The sequence below is a fragment of the Haliaeetus albicilla genome, chromosome 13 (assembly GCF_947461875.1).
Source record: "Haliaeetus albicilla chromosome 13, bHalAlb1.1, whole genome shotgun sequence".
Classification (NCBI taxonomy): Eukaryota; Metazoa; Chordata; class Aves; order Accipitriformes; family Accipitridae; genus Haliaeetus; species Haliaeetus albicilla.
Window position 1 is genome coordinate 367657 of NC_091495.1, and position 20669 is coordinate 388325.

General features: G+C 64.0%; 3 protein-coding genes across 3 annotated transcripts; 1 reads left to right on the top strand and 2 right to left on the bottom strand.

The window, feature by feature from the left end:
- Window positions 1-1155: 1155 nt before the first annotated feature.
- VGF (VGF nerve growth factor inducible) lies at window positions 1156-4039 on the top strand. The gene is made up of 2 exons (XM_069799737.1): window positions 1156-1294; window positions 2448-4039. Exon 2 carries the CDS (start codon window positions 2453-2455, stop codon window positions 3929-3931), a length of 1479 nt encoding a protein of 492 aa, XP_069655838.1. The 5' UTR covers window positions 1156-1294; window positions 2448-2452; the 3' UTR covers window positions 3932-4039.
- Window positions 4040-4222: 183 nt separating this feature from the next.
- AP1S1 (adaptor related protein complex 1 subunit sigma 1) lies at window positions 4223-8199 on the bottom strand. The gene is made up of 5 exons (XM_069799738.1): window positions 7917-8199; window positions 6984-7162; window positions 6646-6754; window positions 5988-6125; window positions 4223-4743 (listed from the first exon to the last, which is right to left on the bottom strand). The coding sequence occupies exons 1-5, from the start codon at window positions 8196-8198 to the stop codon at window positions 4696-4698; spliced, it is 756 nt and encodes a 251-aa protein (XP_069655839.1). The 5' UTR covers window position 8199; the 3' UTR covers window positions 4223-4695.
- Window positions 8200-8464: 265 nt separating this feature from the next.
- On the bottom strand, window positions 8465-12509 carry SERPINE1 (serpin family E member 1). The gene is made up of 9 exons (XM_069799739.1): window positions 12104-12509; window positions 11481-11740; window positions 10915-11145; window positions 10396-10590; window positions 9990-10188; window positions 9746-9846; window positions 9565-9651; window positions 9314-9397; window positions 8465-9069 (listed from the first exon to the last, which is right to left on the bottom strand). The coding sequence occupies exons 2-9, from the start codon at window positions 11737-11739 to the stop codon at window positions 9032-9034; spliced, it is 1194 nt and encodes a 397-aa protein (XP_069655840.1). The 5' UTR covers window position 11740; window positions 12104-12509; the 3' UTR covers window positions 8465-9031.
- Window positions 12510-20669: the final 8160 nt, after the last annotated feature.

Consider the following 20669-nt stretch of genomic DNA (forward strand, 5'->3'; position numbering starts at 1 on the left):
CACACACATATATGTATATACAGACGAGTATATGCATGTACACACATATACATGTATATACAGATGCATATATGCATACACACATATGTGTATATTCAGACGTGTATATGCATATACACACATATACATGTATATACAGACGTATATATGTATGTACACACATATATATGTATATACAGACATGTATATGCATATACACACACATATATACTCATTAGACACGTATATATGCACACTGTCCTCTATAGATACATATGTATGTATAGGCAGAGGAAGGGCTGTTGTGTGGGTGTCCGTGTCCTTGGGGTGGGGGGGGTGTCCTTGTAGGAGCGTGTGTGTGGGGGGGTGTGTGTGTGTATGGGGGGGTATATGTGTGTGTAGGGGGGGTGTATAGGGCTCTGTGGGCATGGGGGGTGTCTGTGTGTGTTGGGGGGTGTATGTGTAGGGCTCTGGGTGTGTATGGGGGGGCTGTGTGTGTGTGGTGTGTAGGGCTCTGCATGTATAGCTGTAGTAGTAGGGGGTGTCTGGGTGTGTAGGGGGGGTGTATAGGGCTCTGGGAGGGTGTAGGGGTATGGGGGGCTGTCTGGGTGTGTATAGGATATGGGGGGGTGTGGGGGAATGGAGGGTCCTGTGTGTGCGGGGGGCTGTCGGGGGGGGGCTGTATGTATGTGTAGGGGGCTGTGTGTGCGGGGGTGTGTGTGTCTGTGTGTGTCTCTGTGTGTAGGGGGCTGCGTAGGGACTGGGGGGCCTCTGTGTGTGTGTGTGTGTGTGTGCACACGCGCGTGCCCCCCCCCATTCATTCATCCGCCCCCCGCCCCCCCCGTCGCGCCCCATTCATCCCCCCGCGTTCATTCATCTCCGCGGCCGCTCCCCAGCGGGGCGCTCTGCGCATGCGCGCGGCGCACCTCCCTCCCACCTCCCCACCTCCCCCCGCTTTTCTTTTTTCCCGGGCCCGGCCGGATTTTATGAATGGGCCATTGACGTCAATGGAGACCCCCCACGTGGGTCCCCCCGCGTGTATAAAGGGGGCGGTGCCGGCGCTGTCCAGGGTGCTGAAGGGCGAGACGCCGGACAGGGGCGGACGCTACCGGGACCCCCCCCGCCCCAAATTTTCACCGGGACCAACCCCCACCCTCTTCGGGACCAGCCCCCCAAAACCTCCTCCCCCTTACCGGGACCCACCCCCCCTCACCGAGAACCGACCCCCGACCCAGCCGCCGACCCCCCCCAGCCTGGAGAAGGGGGGGAGGTGAAGGGAGATCCCCCCGGAATCGGAGAGACCCCCCCGGAACCGGTAAATACCCCTTGACCCCCCCCATTGATCTAGAGGGTATTTTGGGGGGGGCGGCTGGGAGGGGTCATCCCCCTCCGACGGCGTTTTTTTTGGGGGGGGGCTGAAAAGGGGCTTGGGTGGGGTATTGGGGGGGAGCAGCGACAAAGGGGGTGGGGTGCGTGTGCTTGGGGTATGCACGCGTGGGTGTGTTCCCTGGCGGGGGGGCTGTTCACGGGAGGCTGTGCAAGCGTGAGTGTGTTCCCAGGGGTGTGCAAGCGTGTTCCCGGTGAGGGGGTGCATGTTTGTGTGTGCATATGTCACCCTGGTGGGTGCACACGCGTGTGAGTGTGTGCCCTGGCGGGGGTGTGTGCGTGTGGGTGTGTTCCCTGGGGGTGTGTGTATGTGTGTGTGTGTTGCCCCCCCGCCATGTTCTGTGTGCAGGTGTTGCACACCACTGCGTGTTCACACGTGTGTGCGAGTGTGAGCCGTGTGCGTGTCACCACCCACGGGCGGGTGTGTCATGCATGTACGTGCCTTGCACACGTGCCCCCCCCTCCCATATATTGCTGCATCAACCGGCACCTGGGGGGGGTTGTCCCTGGGGGACATAAGAGGGGGAACATGGGGGGGTTCTCTGGGTGACATGGAGGGGGTTCACAGCATGGGGGTGAACCCGAAAGCTGGGGGGGTGCAGCCGCCCCCAACCCCAGTTCCTGTGCGTGTCGTGTGTTCCCCCAATCACTGTATCAGCTGGCATCTGGGGGGGTTTAGGGTGTCCCTGGGGACATGGGGAGGGGATGGGGGGGGGACATAGCATGGGGGTAATCCCCCAAAAGGGGGGGGGCACTGGGGACATGGAGGGGGGACGTAGGGGTATATGGGGGAGGTCTCTGGGGGACATAGCATGGGGGTGATCCCCAAAACAGAGGGGGACACACTGGGGACATGGAGGGAGGACATGGGGGTCCGGGGGGGGACACTGGGGGATGACGACACATATGGGGGGGGGTCTCTGCGGGATGTGGGGCAGGGGGATGATGGGCTGGGAGCGGGGGACATGGGGATGTTGGGGGGTGCAATAGTATGGGGGGGCTGATTCCCAAATTTGGGGGTCAGCCCCCCCCCCAAACCCACTTCCCATGTATCATGTGTCATGTTCCCCTCTCCCAACCAGGCACCATGCCGGCCCCACCGCGGCCCCTCCGCAGTGCCGCGCTCCTCCTCTCCATCAGCCTCTTGGTCCAAAGTCGCCCCCAAACCTCTCCCCGCCCCCCCACCGAATCCCATCGGGGTGGGGGACAGGGAGGTCCCAGCCCTTTCCCGCCCCCACCCCCCGCCGAACCCCATCTTGGGTTGACCAAACGTTCAGCATCGTTGGGAAACCATAATGAGGTGTTGAAGGACCTGGAAGAACTCGGACGGCTTCGGGCCGAAGCTAAGAGGGATCGGCAACGGGATCGGGAACGGGAACGGGATCGGGGTTGGCCGAGTTCCAGGCAACTTCGGCAACAGCAAAGCTTGGAGCATCGGTTGTTGGAACGACGGTACGAAGAGTTGGCTGAAAGTCGGCGACAAGCCGAAGCGGCTCGCAAAGCGGCAGCCGAAGAAGAACGTTTGGCCGATTTGGCATCCGATCTCCTTCTCCGGTATCTTCTCCGTGGTCCCGGTGCTGCCGTAGCCGAGGATAAGAGATCAGAAGAGGCTGAGCCAGATGATGACTTGCCAGATGGTGATGGGATCCCATCGGAGATCAATGATGGGTTGGAAGTCAATGGGGGGTTTGAAGGTGATGGCTTGGAGGGCAACGGGGGCTTGGAGGGTGACGGCTTGGAGGTCAACGGGGGCTTTGAAGGCAATGGGGGCTTGGAAGACAACGAGATCCTACCAAGGGGCAACGAGATCCTACCCAGGGGCAATGAGATGCCACCAGGGGCCAACGAGATCCCACCGGGGGCCAACGAGATCCCAGCAGGATCCAACGAGATCCCGCCGCAGGATCCGGCCGACGTCGATGACCTTGATCCCGGCACCATTGACCAGTTGATTGAGCTTTCCAGCAAACTCCACCTCCCAGCCGATGATGTGGTAGACATCATCCATGATGTCGAGCAGAAACGCAAGAAAGAAGCAACTGTGGGGGCCCCCCCAAGGCTCATCCGACCCCCCCGACCCCGAATCCGACCCTTTCCCATCTCCAATCATCTCTCGGCCCGGACTTTCCTACCGCCCCCCCCGCCGTCCCCCCCCACCTCTGCAGGATCGGGAGCTGCAGAATTATCTGGAGAGGGTTTTGGGGGGACCCCCCCGGGGGTACCCATGATGGGGAGACACCCCTCCCAGCCCCCCCCCCCCCCCCATCCCGCCTGCTCAGACGTCCTCTTGTTGTCCCCCCCCGCCCCCGTCCTGGGTCGCACCCATTGCCCTGTGGCCACCAGTTTGGTCCTCCCAGTTAGCCCCTCCCAGTTAGCCCCTCCCTGTCCCAACTGCAGAGTCGCGTCCCCCCCCGCCCCAGTCTCCCCCTTTCAGCCCCGGAGCACCCCCCAGTTCCAGCTCCAGTCCCCCCCCTCCAGCCCCGGAGCCCCCCCAGCTCCCCCAGTCCCATCTCCAACCCCCAGAGCCCCCCCCCAACAGCTCCCAGTCCCTCCCAGTACCCCATAGTCCCCCTGCCGCTGCCATGTGACACCCCTCCTTGGTGGGGGGGGGGGGGCATGTAAATAACCCCCCAATCACTAATTTTGCTAACGAATAAAAGCGACTATTTTAGTACGAGTTACTCTCATTATTGGGGGGACCCCCCTGCCCCTCCCATTAGAGTAAATTGCCCCCCCTCCAGGGGTAAACTGCCCCCCAGGGGCTAAATTTCCCCCCCAAGAGGGTAAAATGCCCCTCCAAGGGGTGAAATGCCCCCTGCAAGGTGTAAATTGCCCCCCCAAAGCACAAAGCACAGGGTGAGTCTCCACAGGCTTTATTCCAAAGCAGGAGGGGGGTGGTGGTCCCATGATGGGGGGGGGGCACAGAAAAAAGGGGGGGACAACACCCCCAAAGGAGTGACCCTGTGTCCCCCACCCACCCCCCCAGCACCCCAGAAGGGGCCTGAGGGTCTGTGCCCAGTTTGGGAGGGGGGCATCTACTTGTGACCCCCCTCCTGCCCCAAAACAAAAGGTACAGGGGTGTCCCCAACTGTGATGGGAGGGGCACAGGGACCCAGCGGAGTTTCCCCCCCCCCAAAATAGGGGACCACCCCCCCTCAAGGCCCCCATATGTATATATATATTTACAGTTTGGGGGGCCATGTAGTGTGTGTCCCCCCTCCCCGTCGTCGTCTCCAGGGTGTGACTGGTCCCATGTGGCTGAGCCGCGGTTGGGGGGGGAAGCGACTCCCTCCTTAAGGTGGGGGTGCCCCCCCCCAAATATGGGGGGGGCTACGCCAGCCCCATCTCCTCCAGCACACTGCGGGGTGACTCGTCCTCCTATTGGGGGGGGCAAAGATGGGTCAGGGTTTGACGGGGGGGCACAGAGGGGAGACCCCCCCCAAATACGCAGGGAGAGCCCCTAGAGGGGGGCACAAAGGTGAGACCCCCCCCCAAAACATCCAGGAGGGTGTCCCTAGATATGGGGTTTGGGGTGATTCCGCCCATCCATGGGTGGGGGGCACAAAGGTGAGACCCCCCCAAAGATAAAGGGGGGGTGCCTTACATATGGGGATTGGGGTGATGCTGCCCACCCATGGGTGGGGGGGGTCCCCCATGCTGGTTGGGGGGTTACAAAGGGGAGACGGGAGACTCCCCCCCCAAAAAACCCATACAAGGGGCCCCCTAGATAAGGGGTTGGGGTGACACTGCCCACCCATGGGTGGGGGGGCTAAGTGGGGGGGGCACAAAGGGGAGACCCTCCCCAAAATACACAGGCGGGGGGGTGTATCTCCTAGATATGGGGCTTGGGGTGATGCCAGCCACCCATGGCTGGGGGGGTTGGTTGGGTGTCACCTGTGACTGGGTTGGGGGGGACGACACATTGGTGGCCCACGTGCCGTGGAGGGGGACACACACGACACTGCAGTGTCGGTGACTCATTTCCCTGCACCAGCCAGCACCCGCAGTGGCCCCCCCCGACCTGCTGCAGCACAAAGTGGGGGGGTCTGGGAGCTTTTTTTTTGGGGGGGGGGCTGTGTCACAGTTTGCGGGGGCTGGAAGGATGGGGGGCAGGAAGGGTAAAAGGGATCCTTGGCAGGGGGGACACAACATTGGGGGTGTGTGGGAGGGTCCCTGGGAGGTTTAGGGGAGTTGGGGGGTGTCAGAGCTTCAGGGGGGGGGCGGTGCTGGCAGAGGTATGAGGGGAGTTTGGGGGGGGGGCAGGACCCTGTGGTCCTGTGGGGCTATTAGGGGTCCATAGGGGACTTTAAGGGGTACCAGGACCCTATGGGGGGATCTGTGGGGGTATGAGGGGTCTGTAGCAGGGGGGGGTTGGGGGGTGCCAGGACCCTACAGGGGGTCCATAGGGGAGTTTGGGGAGCACCATGACCCTATGGGGGTCTATAGGGGTATTAGGGGTCCATAGGGGATTTTGGGAGGTGTTTGGTCCCACTGGGGCTATTAGGGGTTGTTAACAGAGTGTGGGGGGGTACCAGGACTCTATGGGCGGGTCTACAGGGCTATAAGGGGTCCATAGGGGACTTTGGGCCCCATAGGGGGCAGTTCATGGGGAGGTCCCTCACCTCCTGCAGCAGATCTGCCTGCTCGATGGCCTTCAGGACGCTTTTCTTGGAGGTGTCCTGGATCTCCCCCCCCATCACAAACTCGTCCAGGATGAAATAAGCCTTCTCGAAGTTGAAGATGATGTCCAGTTCACAGACCTGCACAGAACAGGCGGCGGGCAGGCAGGAAACGATCATCGGGGGGGGGGCCATGACTCCCCCCATGGCCCCCCCACGTTGGTGGCTAAGCCTGATTATCCTTGTTAGTGATGGCGCTAAGCGGCTCCCGGGGGGATTAAGGCGGTGGAGTTAATGGGATCAGGTGGATTAAGGTGGCCTGGGGTGGCCCTGTGCCCATGGCGGGGGGGGCCCATGACCGTGCTATGAAACTGGGCGGCCCATGACTGTGGTATGGACCTGGGGGGGGGCCATGGCTGCTGCACAGTGCTGGGGGGGGGGTCTAGCACCCATAGCATTGTCCCACGGTGCCTTTGGGGTGAACTCAGGATGCCCAAGCACCCACAGCATGGTCCTGGGGGGGCCTGGCACCCACAGCGTTGCCCCAGGGTGCCTTTGGGGTGACCTCAGGATGGCCAAGCACCTCCAGCACGGCCCTGGGGTGGTCCAGCACCCCCATATCACCCCCAGGGTGTCCCCAACCCCTTTGGTGACCACTCACGCTGCCGAAATACTTGTCGAGCAGCTCGACGTAGCGGTGGATCAGCTCCAGCGTGATGAGCTCGTTGTCCTGCCCTTCAATGGCGCAGCAGAAGTAGAGGCTGGCGTACCTGGGAGGGGTGGTGGGGGGGACACACAGGGACAACATAAGGACAAAATGGGGCTGGGGGGGTGGCCCCACGCACCCCCAAAACCCATCGGGGAAGGGAGACGCGTCCCCAACCAGGCCCCAGACGTGGCGTGGCCGTACCCACCTTGGTCATTCCCCTGCAAAAGCATGGTTGTGTGTGCTGGGGTGGCCTTGGGGACATTTTGGGGGGGGCAAGGGGGGGAAGTCACCTTTTGTAGACAACCTTGAGGTCCCTCCACTCGAGAAAGCTGCACATCTTGGGTTTGCGGGCCAGGACGACCTGCATGAGCTCCCTCACCATCTTCTTCTTGTCCTTGTCGGCGGTGGCCAGGTACCATTTCTGGAGTCGGAGTTTGCCTTGCCGGCTGAAGAGGAGCATGAACCGCATCTGGGGAGAGGAAGAGGGGTCAGTGGGGCTGGGGGGGGGCCTGGGGGGGTGGAACTGGCAGTCGGGAGGGGGACAGGGCATGGGGGGACGTGGGGAAGGTCGGTGTGGGGTGCACGGGGTGGGTGGGATGGGGTGTCAGGATGGGGACGGGGTATGGGGGGACGTGGGGTACAGGCTGGTGTGGGGCGGGGGGGTCACTGTGGGGCTTGGGGACAGGACGGGGGTGTCGGGAGGGGGACAGGGCACGGGGGGACATGGCAGAGGGGGTGTCTGTGGGGCTTGGGGACGGCTGGGGGGTGATGTGGGGTGTGTGGGGGTCACTGTGGGGTTTGGGGACAGGGCGGGGGGGGATGTGGGGTGTGGCGACGGCTGGGGGGTCCGTGGGGATCACTGTGGGGTTTCGGGACGGCTGGGGGGTATGGGGGGGGGTCACTGTGGGGTTTGGGGACGGCTGGGGGGTATGGGGGGGTCACTGTGGGGTTTGGGGACAGGGAGTGGGGGGGTCACTGGGTTTGGGGACAGGTCACGGTGTGTGTGTGTGGGGGGGCTGATGACGACACAGGACCAAGGCAGGGTCAAAGGTCAGAGGTCAGGCCTGGTTGGTAGGGAGGAGAGGGGGAGGCCCGACACACCGGACCCATCCCGCCCCCCCTCACGTGACCCCCCCTTCACGTGACACGCCCCCCCGCCCCCTCCCCATTCCCCTCCCTCCCCGCTGACTCCCCCGGAGCCCCGGGCCGGTCTCACCGCTCACCATAGCGCCGGGTCCCGGTACCGGGGTCCGGGGGCCGAGGCCGGGGCCGGTCCCGGGGCCGGTGGGGTCGGACTCGGCCCTTCTCCGCCCTCCCGGCAGCGCCGCGCCGGGCCCGGCCTCACCGCGCATGCGCCGCCGCTTCCGGGAGGGGCGGGGCCTGTCGCTACGGCAACGGGGAGGAGCTTCTCCCCCAAGGGGGCGGGGCTGTTGCTGTGGCAACCAGGGAGCGCGGCGGCAGGGCGGGACTCCCTGGCAACGGTTGCTGGGGGTGTGTGTTTCCATGGCAACGGGGGCCGGAGCGTCCTGTCGCCATGACAACGGGGGGAGGGACTCCCGCCTCCGTAGCCACGATGGGGGGGGCCCGTTTCCATGGCGATGGTGGTGGGTTTCCATGACGACGGCAAGGGAGGGGGCACCCCAGGGTCCGTCGCCAAGGTGACAGGGGGGCAGATTTGGGGGGTGACAGGGGCAGTTTGGGGTCCCGGGGGCAGATCTGGGGGTGACAGGGGCAGTTTGGGGTCCCCCCCAGCCCAGCTCAGCCCACGCTGTTACCAAAAACTCTTTATTTTGTATCAAACCCGACGCCTCGCACCCCCGAACGCCCAAACCCGCCCCCAGCGCTGGGACGACCCCACTGGGACGTGGTGGGTGACCCCCAAGACCACGACGCGGGGGGGTGACCCCAACAGTGTGACGGGTGGTTGACCCCCAACACCAGGATGTGATGGTTGACCCCAACAGCGAGATGTGACGGTTGACATCCGTGCCGGGAGGTGATGGCGGACCCCAACAACGGGACGTGATGGTTGACCCTGGCACCGGGATGTGGTGGTTGACGTCAGCACCAGGACCTGGTGGCTGATCCCAACACTGGGACGCGACCCCAACACCATGAGGGGGGGGTTGACCCCAACACTGGGATGTGATGGTTGACCCCGACACTGGGACAGGGGGTTGACCCCAACACCATGACACGATGGTTGACCCCAACACCATGACATGGGGGTTGACCCCCCCAATATATTACTCTCCCCAATAAATTACAGCTCTCCCCAGCCCCACATCGCCCCATGGGGGGCCCAACCCCCTGTGGGGCTGACCCCGCCGTGGGGCACTCAGGGCTCCGTCACCTGCCCCACGAAGAGGATGGTGCCTGTGGGGGGAGAAAGGGGTCAGGGAGTCAGGGAACCCCCCCAAACCCAAACCAATGGGGGACAGAGACCCCAGACCCACATCCATGGGGCACAGAACCCCCAAGACCCCCACTGATGGGGCACTGAACCCCCAAACCCCCATCCCCGGGGCATGAATCTTCTCCAGACCCCCACCCATGGGTCATGACCACCCCCCAACCCCAACCCCAGCCCCCCAAGTCCCCCCCCACATTCCCCCCATACCGGTGGGGTTGTGGCGCACAAGGAAGAGGAAGGGCCGATCCAGGAGGACTTCCAGGGGAGCCATGCGGGAGTAAACGATGGCGGCTGTGTGTGGGGGAGGCAGAGTGGTGAGACCCCCCCCAGCACTCCTGTTCCCAAGGGACCCAGATGTCTGGGCACCCATTCCCAAGAGACCCAGGGGTCCGAGCACCCATCACCCCCATTCCCAAGGGACTCAGGGGTCTGCCCACCCCCCCCCCAATGTCACTCACCGGTGGCCGATGCCACCTCGGTGCCGTTCTCTGTCACCTCCATCCTCACCTTCTGCAGGGCTTGGCCCAGGACAAGGGGCTCCTCAGCTGATGGGTGGGGGGCACGGGTGGGTGTGGGGTGGCCCCAAGATGCCTGGGTCCTCCCAACACCCACCCAGGGACCACCCACCCCCCCCTTTACCTGAAAGTGGGGTGAAGTCGGCGGCGTTGGGGTCAAAGAGGGCACGGACCCCCAAGGACTTCAGGGGTGCCCGCAAGTCCCAGGTGGTCTCCAGGGAGAAACTGCGAGGGGTGGGATGGAGGACGTCACCCAAGGACCCAGGTGTCCGGGCATCCCACCTGCCACCCCCCCACCCACCCAAGGACCCAGGCATCCGGGGGTGTCCCATCCCCCCCCCCCGGGGGACCCAGGTGTCCGCGCTTACCGGGGCAGGACGAGGATACGGGGCACGGGCTTCATGTTGGTGACCCAGGTGGTGACAAGTTGGGCGTCGAGCAGGCGCGTGATGGTGGCGATGGGGACATCCCGCTGGATCGGGGCCACCAGCAGCATGGCCACCGCCCCCCCGCCGTAGGGGACCTCCACCACCTCGTAGGGGACCCCCCCTGGCGTCTCGAAGTCCCCTGCGGTGACATGGCATCAGAGGGGACCCAGGCATCCAGGAGTTGGGGGGGGCAGGGGGGTGAGGAGGGTGACATGGGGGGACCCGGGGTGACACAGGGGGACCCAGGCATCCAGGCACCAGGGTGGGGGTCCAAGCAGGGTGACATGGAGGGACCGACAGTGATGGGGGGGACCCAGGCGTTCGGGTGCCGGGGTGGGGGTCTCACCGTAGTTGAACTTGGCCGTCTGCTCCATCATGGGGACGGTCACCATGCTGCCATCGGCCCTGCGGAAGGGCCGGGGGTGGGTGGCGGCGGGGGGGAAGGGTCTCATCCAGGCACCCTTGAAGTAGAGGGCGTTGGCCAGCACCAGGCGGGTGCTGGCACCCAAAACACCGGGGGGCAGGAGCTCCCGGATCAGCCCTGCGGAGACAAAGGTGCTGCTGGGGTCCCCTTCCGCCATGATGGGGGACCCAGACGTCCGAGCACCCATCGCCCCCATTCCCAAGGGACCCAGACGTCCGAGCACCCATCGCCCCCATTCCCAAGGGACCCAGGCATCCAAGCACCCATCACCCCCATTCCCAAGGGACCCAGGCATCCAAGCACCCATCACCCCCATTCCCAAGGGACCCAGGCATCCAAGCACCTGTTCTCAAGCGACCCAGGCATCCGAGCACCCATCACCCCCATTCCCAAGGGACCCAGGGGTCCGGCCCCCCCCCCCCAGGCCCCCAAGGTCCTCACCCTGTGTCTGCTCCCGCACCCAGGCATCGAGGAGGGCACGAGCACCCTCCCCGCGTTGGAAGTCGACCCTGACCAGGCGCCGGGGGCCAAGGGTGCGGATGAAGCGGGGGACGAAGCCGGGGGTCAGCGCCAGCCCCCGCCCCACAAAAAGTCCCTCGGCCACGGCCAGGAGGTGACCGGGTCCCCTCAACTCCTGGCGCAGCGCCCGCAGCTCCGCCGCCATCCCTGGATCTGTGGGGTGGGGGAAACAGAGTCACGCCATGGGGCTGGGGGTATCCGTGGGTGACCCGGGGTGGGGACACCCAGGGGAGACCCAGTGTGGGGACAGGAACGCCCATGGGAGAGCAGGCATGGGGATGGGGACACACATGGGGGACCTGGTGTGGGGATGTGGACCCCACAACTCATCCCACCGTGGAGACTAGGACCTTGGGGTGTCCCCCATGAGGATGGGGACCCAACATCCCACCCCACCATGGGGACAGGGACCCCCTGGTGTCCCCCATGAAGACAGAGACCCCACGACCCCTCCCTGCCATGGGGACAAGGACCCCAGTGACCCTCACCATTGATGCTGAAGCCCATGGCGACATCGAGCTGGCGACGGCCATGCCCGGCGGTGGCCAACTGGAGGGCCACCAGGACGGCGGTGGCCCCTTGGGGTGCAAAGATGGCATTGGTGTCCCCTCGGCGTCCCACTGCCTCCCGGAAGAGCCGCAACCCGAAGTCGGTCACCAGTTGGGCCACCCGTCCCGTCACCGGTGTCCCAGCACCCACCAGGGCCACCCAGGCCAGGGCCAGCAGGGCAACTGGGGCCACCCGCATCCTGGAGGGACCCAGGTGTCCAGAGGTCACCCAGGGCACTAAGGTGACCCTGATGGTGATCCCGGTGCTGGTCCCAGTCCTGGTGCTGGTCCCAGTCCTGGTGTCAGCCCCAGTCCCAGTCCTGGTGCTGGTCCCAGTCCTGGTCCCAGCCCCAATCCTAGTCCTGGTGCTGGTCCCAGCCCCAGTCCCGGTGCTGGTCCCAGTCTTGGTGTTAGCCCCAGTCCCGGTGTCAGCCCCAGTCCCAGTCCCAGCGCTGGTCCCAGTCTTGGTATCAGCCCCAATCCCAGTGCTGGTCCCAGTGCCGGTGTCAGCCCCAGTCCCAGTCCTAGTGCTGGTCCCAGTCCCGGTGCTGGTGTCCCCTTACCTGTTGGTCTCAATCCTGGTGTCGTTCCCGGTGTCCCTGTGTCAGCCCCGATCCCAGTGTCGTGGTATCAGTCCCGGTGTCAGCCCTGGTCTCCCGCCGGGTGTCCCAGCCTTGGTCCCAGCGATGGTCCTGCTGTCCCAGTATCCACCCTGGTTTTAGTCCCAGTGTCCTGATATTGGTCCTGGTGTCGGTCCTGGGGTCCCAGTCTTGGTCCCAGTCTCAGTCCCGGTGTCCTGGTCTTAGTCCTGGTGTCCCAGTATCAGTCCCAGTATCCCAGTCTTGGTGTCAGTCCTGGTGTCCCGGTGTTGATTCTGGTGTCGTTCCCGGTGTCCCGGTCTTGGTCCCGGTGTCGTTCCCGGTGTCCCGCTCTCGTCCGGTGCTGCTGCTCCCGGCTCTGGGATGCGTCTGCCCCGGCAGCGGCTTTAAAGGGCAGAGTGGGGGCGGGGGGGGTGTTTCCACTCATGTCCCCCCCTCACGTCACCACCCACATCCCTCCCCGTGTCCCCCCCCGTGTCCCCTGTGACCCTCCCATGCCCTCAGTGTCTCCCCATCTCCTGTGTCCCCTCTGTGTCCCCAGTGGCATCTCGTGTGCCTCATGTCCCCCCATGACCCCCCACATCCCATGCCCCCCACATCCCATGTCCCCCCATGTCCCCCCACATCCCATGCCCCCCCACATCCCATGTCCCCCCATGTCCCCCCACGTCCTGTGCCCCCCATGTCCCTCATGTCCCCATGTCCCCCCATATCCCCCGTGTCCCCCCATGTCCAATGTCCCCATATCGCCTGTACCCCCCACGCCCCCCCCGTGACCCCCCATCCCTGTGGGTGCCTGTTCGGCACAGTTATGGGGTGACCTGATGGGGTGTCACATATCAAGGGACGCAGGCATCGGGGCAGGGTGTCACCCCCCCCCCAAAAAACCCCGGTTTCTCCCCGGGGTGACGCCAGGGCCCCTTCCTGCGGGGTGACGCGGTGCCATTGCGGGGGGTTGGGAAACCCCAGGGGTGCCCGGATGCCTGCGTCCCCAGTGGGGAAGTTGGGGGGGGGCTGAGGTGGGGGTCAGGGTGCCCGGACGCCTGGGTCCCCAGTGGGGTCAATGAGGGTGCTGGAATTGGGGGGGTCGGTCAGGGTGCTGGGACTCCTGGGTCCCAGTGGGGTCAATGAGGGTGGTGGAATTTGGGGGGTCAGGGTGCCGGGACTCCTGGGTCCCAGTGGGGTCAATGAGGGTGCTGGGATTGGGGGGGGGTCAGGGTGCTGGGACTCCTGGGTCCCCAGTGGGGTCAATGGGGGCGGTGGGATTGGGGGGGGGGTCAGGGTGCCGGGACGCCTGGGTTCCCCCCCCGGGGGGGTCAGGGATGCCGGGCACCTTGCCCGGACACCCGCGTCCTTCCGAGAGACATTTCCGGATGCGGCGGGGGAGGGAAGGGGGACGGTGGCCAAACCGCTGCCGGGTAAAAATAACCCGGGCGGAAACGGTGCCAGGATCGGGCCCAACACCCACCGCGGCGGCTTCTCCAGTGCCCGTAGACCCCCCCAAAGGCCCCACCAGTGCTCCCAGTGCCCCACTGACCCCCCCAGACCCCCCAGTGCCCATAGATCCCTCCCAGTGCCCCACTGACACCCCATAGATCCACCAATGCCCATAGATACCCCATAGACCCCAACAGTATGCCCAGTGCTCCGTTGACCCCCCCATAGACCCCACCAGTACTCATAGATCCCCCCAGCGCCCCAGTGATGCTCCATAGACCCCACCAGTGCCCCACTGGTACCCCATAGACCCCCCCAGTGCCCCATAGACCCCCACTGACTCCATAGACCCCCCCCATGGTATAGGTTTAGCCCCCCCAATCCTTTTTGCACCCCCCCCCGGTCTACGTCCCCCCGTACGGGGATTCTCCAGGGGCTCGTACAGGGGTTGAGCTTGGTGGCATCTTGGGGGTGGAGGGTGTCATGGACCATGAGTTGTTCCCCCCCCCCCAAACCTACAGCCCAGAAATATGCTGGGAAAATCACCTTTTCCGGTAGTTTTTTGCCCAAAATTGGCCATTGTGGGCACGGGCGGAGGTGGGAGGGGAGCAGGGAAAGGAGTAAAGGGAGAGGAATTTCCTCAACAACCCAAATTCACTCCTTTTCCACCCAAAAAAGGCGGCGGGAAGGGGATTATTCATGGCGGGGGCTGGAGCAGACGGCGGGACACGGGGGTGGGGTGGGCCACGGCCCGTCATGCTGGGACATGCATGTGCTGGTGGGTGGGCACGGACACGTGTGTGAGACATGGGGTGGGGGGGCACCCCTCCCCACACACATGTGTGTGTGTGTGACGTGACCACTGCACCCCTGCACACGTGTCCCCATTGCAGACCCCAGACCTCCCCCAGCACCCCCACCCCAACACCCCATCCCAGCACCCAGACCCCCCCCAGCACCCAGACCCCAACCCCAGCACCCCATCCCAGCACCCAGACCCCCCCCAGCACCCCCACCCCACCACCCTACCCCAGCAGCCAGCCCCCCCCAGCACCCAGACCCCCACTCTAGCACCCAGACACCCCCCCAGCACCCAGAACTCCCAACACCCCCCGGCAACCCCCCTCAAGCCCCCCCACTCCAGGGGGGGCTGACTCAGGCTGGGGTGACTCAGCCAGGTCTCAACGCCTTCCTGTGGGGCCGGGGGGGGCCGAAGGGGGGGGCACATCCAATCCTGCAGGGATTCACCCCAAAAAGGGCACTGTACCCCAGAAAGCCATGGGTGCACCCCCAAGCATCCCTGTACCCCAAAACTCAAGAGATTCACCCCAAAACCTCACACAGACCCCCCCCGACTCACCCCCAAATCTACATGGATCCACCCCAAAGCATCCCTGTACCCCAAAACTGGACAGACTCACCCCAAAACCTCACACAGCCCCCAAACCTGTCACCCCGTGACAGGGCCACCCCACGGCAGTGTCACCCCACGGCGGGACCACCCCACAGCAGCGTCACCCCATGGCGGGACCACCCAAGGACGCTGCCACCCCACGGCAGCGTCACCTCCACCCCTGGACAGGAGGTTGTCACCCCACGGCCGGGCCAGCCCACGGCATTGTCACCCCCCTCCCCCCAAGGTGCTGCCACCCCACCAGGGTGTCCCCACTGCCCCCCACCCTTCCAGACCACCTGATGTTACCCCTCCCCACGCTGGTGTCCCCACATGGGACCCATTGTCACCCACTGGGACACATCACTTGGGGGGGGGCGTGACACCCGCTCAAGGAAGTGTTCGAGTGTGTCCCTCGGGTGGTGACACCCCCAGGTGTCACCTCAGTTACTTCTGGGTGCTGGGTGGCTTCCTACCAGGAACTGCTCCCAACCCTGGGTGGGGACATCGGGGGACACACAAACACCAGCACCCCATAGAGTGTCACCACCATGACCCCCCCGCTCCCAGCCACTGTGTCCACAAATGTCCCTTCCTCCGTGACCCCCTCCATGGGTGACAGCAGGGTGGGGGCATGGAGAGGCAGGCAGCTGCCTCCATCCTCTGCAGGGCTTCAGGCAGGGGCTATAGGGCGTTGGTTGGGTCCCTGGGTCCTCTATGGGGCATTGGTTGGGTCCCCAGGTTGGGGTTGGTTGGGGCGGGGGACATACAGGGTTGGCCAGGTACCCCACTGCCATCTGATGTCCCCAGCCTGGTGCCACCTTCCCATCCCGTGCCCCACGGCCCTGCCCCACGTCCCCTTTCCCATCCCATCCCTGTCCCCGTCCTGCTCCCGTCCCCAGCCCCACTCCACAGCAGGGATGAGCCATGGCTGGGGCTGGTGGGGACAGGACAAGGTCTTGGAGATGTTGGGGACTGTGCCCAGAGGGGTCTCGTGGACCTTAGGGGAAGGTGTTGGGCACCCCGTGACACGACACATCCCGTGGGGCAATGTCTTTGCTGGGAAATGGGTGTTGGCACCCATCCCTTTGCTCTTGGCACCCGCAGCTCAGGTTTCATCCCTCCTACCTCTTACCTGTGGCCAAAGTCCCCGGCGATCCTCCCTGTCACATTTCTGCTCCACCCGCGGTTGGCGCGGTTGGCGGCGGATCAACCAGCCAAGCTCCCCCCCGCCGCCCACCCCCCAGCCCCCGGCTCTGAGGTCTGGAGAGATGAGAGGTCGTCTATGGGGTAGCCTGGCCATGGTCTGCATCTGCTTCCTGGTCATCACGAGAGGTGGGTGCTGTTGGTGCTGGGACCACCCATCCCACCGCTGTCGCCTCATCACGGGGACACCCTGAGGGCTGCAAGCTTGGGCACCGGGTGGGACCAGGGGTCCTTAAAGCACCCCATGCTGCAGGTCTGGTTTTGGCATCAAACGAGAATGAGCCGGGGTCTTTGGAGGTCCATGGGGTTTTGGGACCCAGCTGGAGGTCTGGGGAGTCTTGGGGGCATCTTTGGAGAATGAAGGGCAGGTCTTTGGGGGATGTTGGTCTCTGGTGGATGTGGGTGTTTGGTGGTCAATGGGTTTTGGGGGATGTGGGTGTTTGTGGGGCCAGGGTGGGTGCTTGACATGTAGGATACGGGACTGGAGACTGTCAATGCCTTTCCTGGGAGGAGGGTGGCAACACAAATGTGGACTCAGAGGGCATGTAGCCATCAGAGCATGGGTCAAGATCCAAAGGCCCTTCTGACACGCCAGTCTTCTGACCTACACTGCATAGATGATGCTGAAAACCATGAGACATGGGACAGCAGGCAAGCGGACAGGCAGAGTTCATCTTCGCCCAGGATGTCACATTGGACTCCGCAAGGCCAAGAGGTGAAGCACAGAAACACAGCTGAAGGAAGTACAGGAGCTCATCATAACACTGAGGGCAGCAACAGAAACAGCGCTGACCCTAAAACCACCCAAACCACCGTCCCTCCCCCTACGACCACCCAAACCACCGTCCCTCCCCCTACGACCACCCAAACCACCGTCCCTCCCCCTACGACCACCCAAACCACCGTCCCTTCCCATACGACCACCCAATCCACCGTCCCTCCCGCTACGACCACCCAAACCACCGTCCCTCCCCCTACGACCACCCAAACCACCGTCCCTCTCCCTAAGACCACCCAAACCACCGTCCCTTCCCCGAAAACCACCCAAACCACCGTCCCTTCCCTTACGACCACCCAAAACACCGTCCCTCCCTCTAAACCCACCCAAACCACCGTCCCTTCCCCTACGACCACCCAAACCACCGTCCCTCCCCCTACGACCACCCAAACCATCGTCCCTTCCCCTACAAGCACCCAAACCACAGCCTCTTCCCCTACAAGCACCCAAACCACCGTCCCTTCCCCTACGACCACCCAAACCACCGTCCGTCCCCCTATGACCACCCAAACCACCCTCCCTTCCCCTACGACCACCCAAACCACCGTCCCTCCCCCTACGACCACCCAAACCACCGTCCCTCCCCCTACGACCACCCAAACCACCGTCCCTCCCCCTACGACCACCCAAACCACGCTCCCTTCCCCTACGACCACCCAAACCACCGTCCGTCCCCCTATGACCACCCAAACCACCCTCCCTCCCCCTACGACCACCCAAAGCACCGTCCCTTCCCCTAAAACCACCCAAACCATCGTCCCTCCCCCTACGACCACCCAAACCACCGTCCCTCCCCCTACGACCACGCAAACCACTGTCCCTCCCCCTACGACCACCCAAACCACCGTCCCTTCCGCTACGACCACCCAAACCACCGTCCCTTCCCATACGACCACCGAAACCACCGTCCCTCCCCCTACGACAACCCAAACCACCGTCCCTTCCCCTATGACCACCCAAACCACCGTCCCTGCCCCTATGACCACCCAAGCCACCGTCCCTGCCCCTACGACCACCCAAACCACCGTCCCTTCCCCTACGACCACCCAAACCACCGCCCGTCCTCCTAAAACCACCCAAACCACCCTCCCTCCCCCTAAAACCACCCAAACCACCGTCCCTTCCCTTACGACCACCCAAACCACCGTCCCTCCCTCTAAACCCACCCAAACCACCGTCCCTTCCCCTACGACCACCCAAACCACCGTCCCTCCCCCTACGACCACCCAAACCATCGTCCCTTCCCCTACAAGCACCCAAACCACCGTCCCTCTCCCTACGGCCACCCAAGCCACTGTCCCAGCCCCTACGACCACCCAAACCACCGTCCCTTCCCGTACGACCACCCAAAACACCGTCCCTCCGCCTACGACCACCCAAACCACCGTCCCTCCCCCTACGACAACCGAAACCACCGTCCCTCCCCCTACGACCACCCAAACCACCGTCCCTCCCCCTACGACCACCCAAACCACCGTCCCTCCCCCTAAAACCACCCAAACCACCATTCTTCCCCCTAAAACCACCCAAACCACTGTCCCTCCCCCTACGACCACCCAAACCACCGTCCCTGCTCCTACGACCACCCAAACCACCATCCCTCCCCCTACGACCACCCAAACCATCGTCCCTCCGCCTACGACCACCCAAACCACCGTCCCACCCCCTACGACAACCGAAACCACCGTCCCTCCCCCTATGACCACCCAAACCACCGTCCCTGCACCTACGACCACCCAAACCACCGTCCCTCCCCCTACCACCACCCAAACCACCATTCTTCCCCCTAAAACCACCCAAACCACCGTCCCTCCCCCTACGACCACCCAAACCACCGTTCTTCCCCCTAAAACCACCCAAACCACCGTCCCTCACCCTACCACCACCCAAACAGTCGTCCCTCCCCCTACGACCACCCAAACCACCGTCCCTCCCCCTATGACCACCCAAACCACCGTCCATCCCCCTACGACCACCCAAACCACCGTCCCTCAACCTAAAACCACCCAAACCACCGTCCCTGCCCCTACGACAACCGAAACCACCGTCCCTCCCCCTATGACCACCCAAACCACCGTCCCTCCGCCTACGACCACCCAAACCACCGTCCCTCCCCCTACGACCACCCAAACCACCGTCCCTCGCGCTACGATCACCCAAACCACCGTCACTCCCCCTACGACCACCCAAACCACCGTCCCTTCCCATACGACCACCCAATCCACCGTCCCTCCCGCTACGACCACCCAAACCACCGTCCCTCCCCCTATGACCACCCAAACCACGCCCCCTCCCCCTACGACCACCCAAACCACCGTCCCTCCCCCTACGACCACCCAAACCACCGTCCCTCTCCCTAAGACCACCCAAACCACCGTCCCTTCCCCTAAAACCACCCAAACCATCGTCCCTCCCCCTACGACCACCCAAACCACCGTCCCTCCCCCTACGACCATGCAAACCACTGTCCCTCCCCCTACGACCACCCAAACCACCGTCCCTTCCCATACGACCACCCAAACCACCGTCCCTTCCCATACGACCACCGAAACAACCGTCCCTCCCCCTACGACAACCCAAACCACCGTCCCTTCCCCTATGACCACCCAAACCACCGTCCCTGCCCCTATGACCACCCAAGCCACCGTCCCTGCCCCTACGACCACCCAAACCACCGTCCCTGCCCCTATGACCACCCAAGCCACCGTCCCTGCCCCTACGACCACCCAAACCACCGCCCGTCCTCCTAAAACCACCCAAACCACCCTCCCTCCCCCTAAAACCACCCAAACCACCGTCCCTTCCCTTACGACCACCCAAACCACCGTCCCTCCCTCTAAACCCACCCAAACCACCGTCCCTTCCCCTACGACCACCCAAACCACCGTCCCTCCCCCTACGACCACCCAAACCATCGTCCCTTCCCCTACAAGCACCCAAACCACCGTCCCTCTCCCTACGGCCACCCAAGCCACTGTCCCAGCCCCTACGACCACCCAAACCACCGTCCCTTCCCGTACGACCACCCAAAACACCGTCCCTCCGCCTACGACCACCCAAACCACCGTCCCTGCCCCTACGACAACCGAAACCACCGTCCCTCCCCCTACGACAACCGAAACCACCGTCCCTCCCCCTACGACCACCCAAACCACCGTCCCTCCCCCTAAAACCACCCAAACCACCATTCTTCCCCCTAAAACCACCCAAACCACTGTCCCTCCCCCTACGACCACCCAAACCACCGTCCCTGCCCCTACGACCACCCAAACCACCATCCCTCCCCCTACGACCACCCAAACCATCGTCCCTCCGCCTACGACCACCCAAACCACCGTCCCTCCCCCTACGACAACCGAAACAACCGTCCCTCCCCCTATGACCACCCAAACCACCGTCCCTGCACCTACGACCACCCAAACCACCGTCCCTCCCCCTACGACCACCCAAACCACCGTTCTTCCCCCTAAAACCACCCAAACCACCGTCCCTCACCCTACCACCACCCAAACAGTCGTCCCTCCCTCTACGACCACCCAAACCACCGTCCCTCCCCCTATGACCACCCAAACCACCGTCCCTCCCCCTACGACCACCCAAACCACTGTCCCTCCCCCTACGACCACCCAAACCACAGCCTCTTCCCCTACAAGCACCCAAACCACCGTCCCTTCCCCTACGACCACCCAAACCACCGTCCGTCCCTCTATGACCAC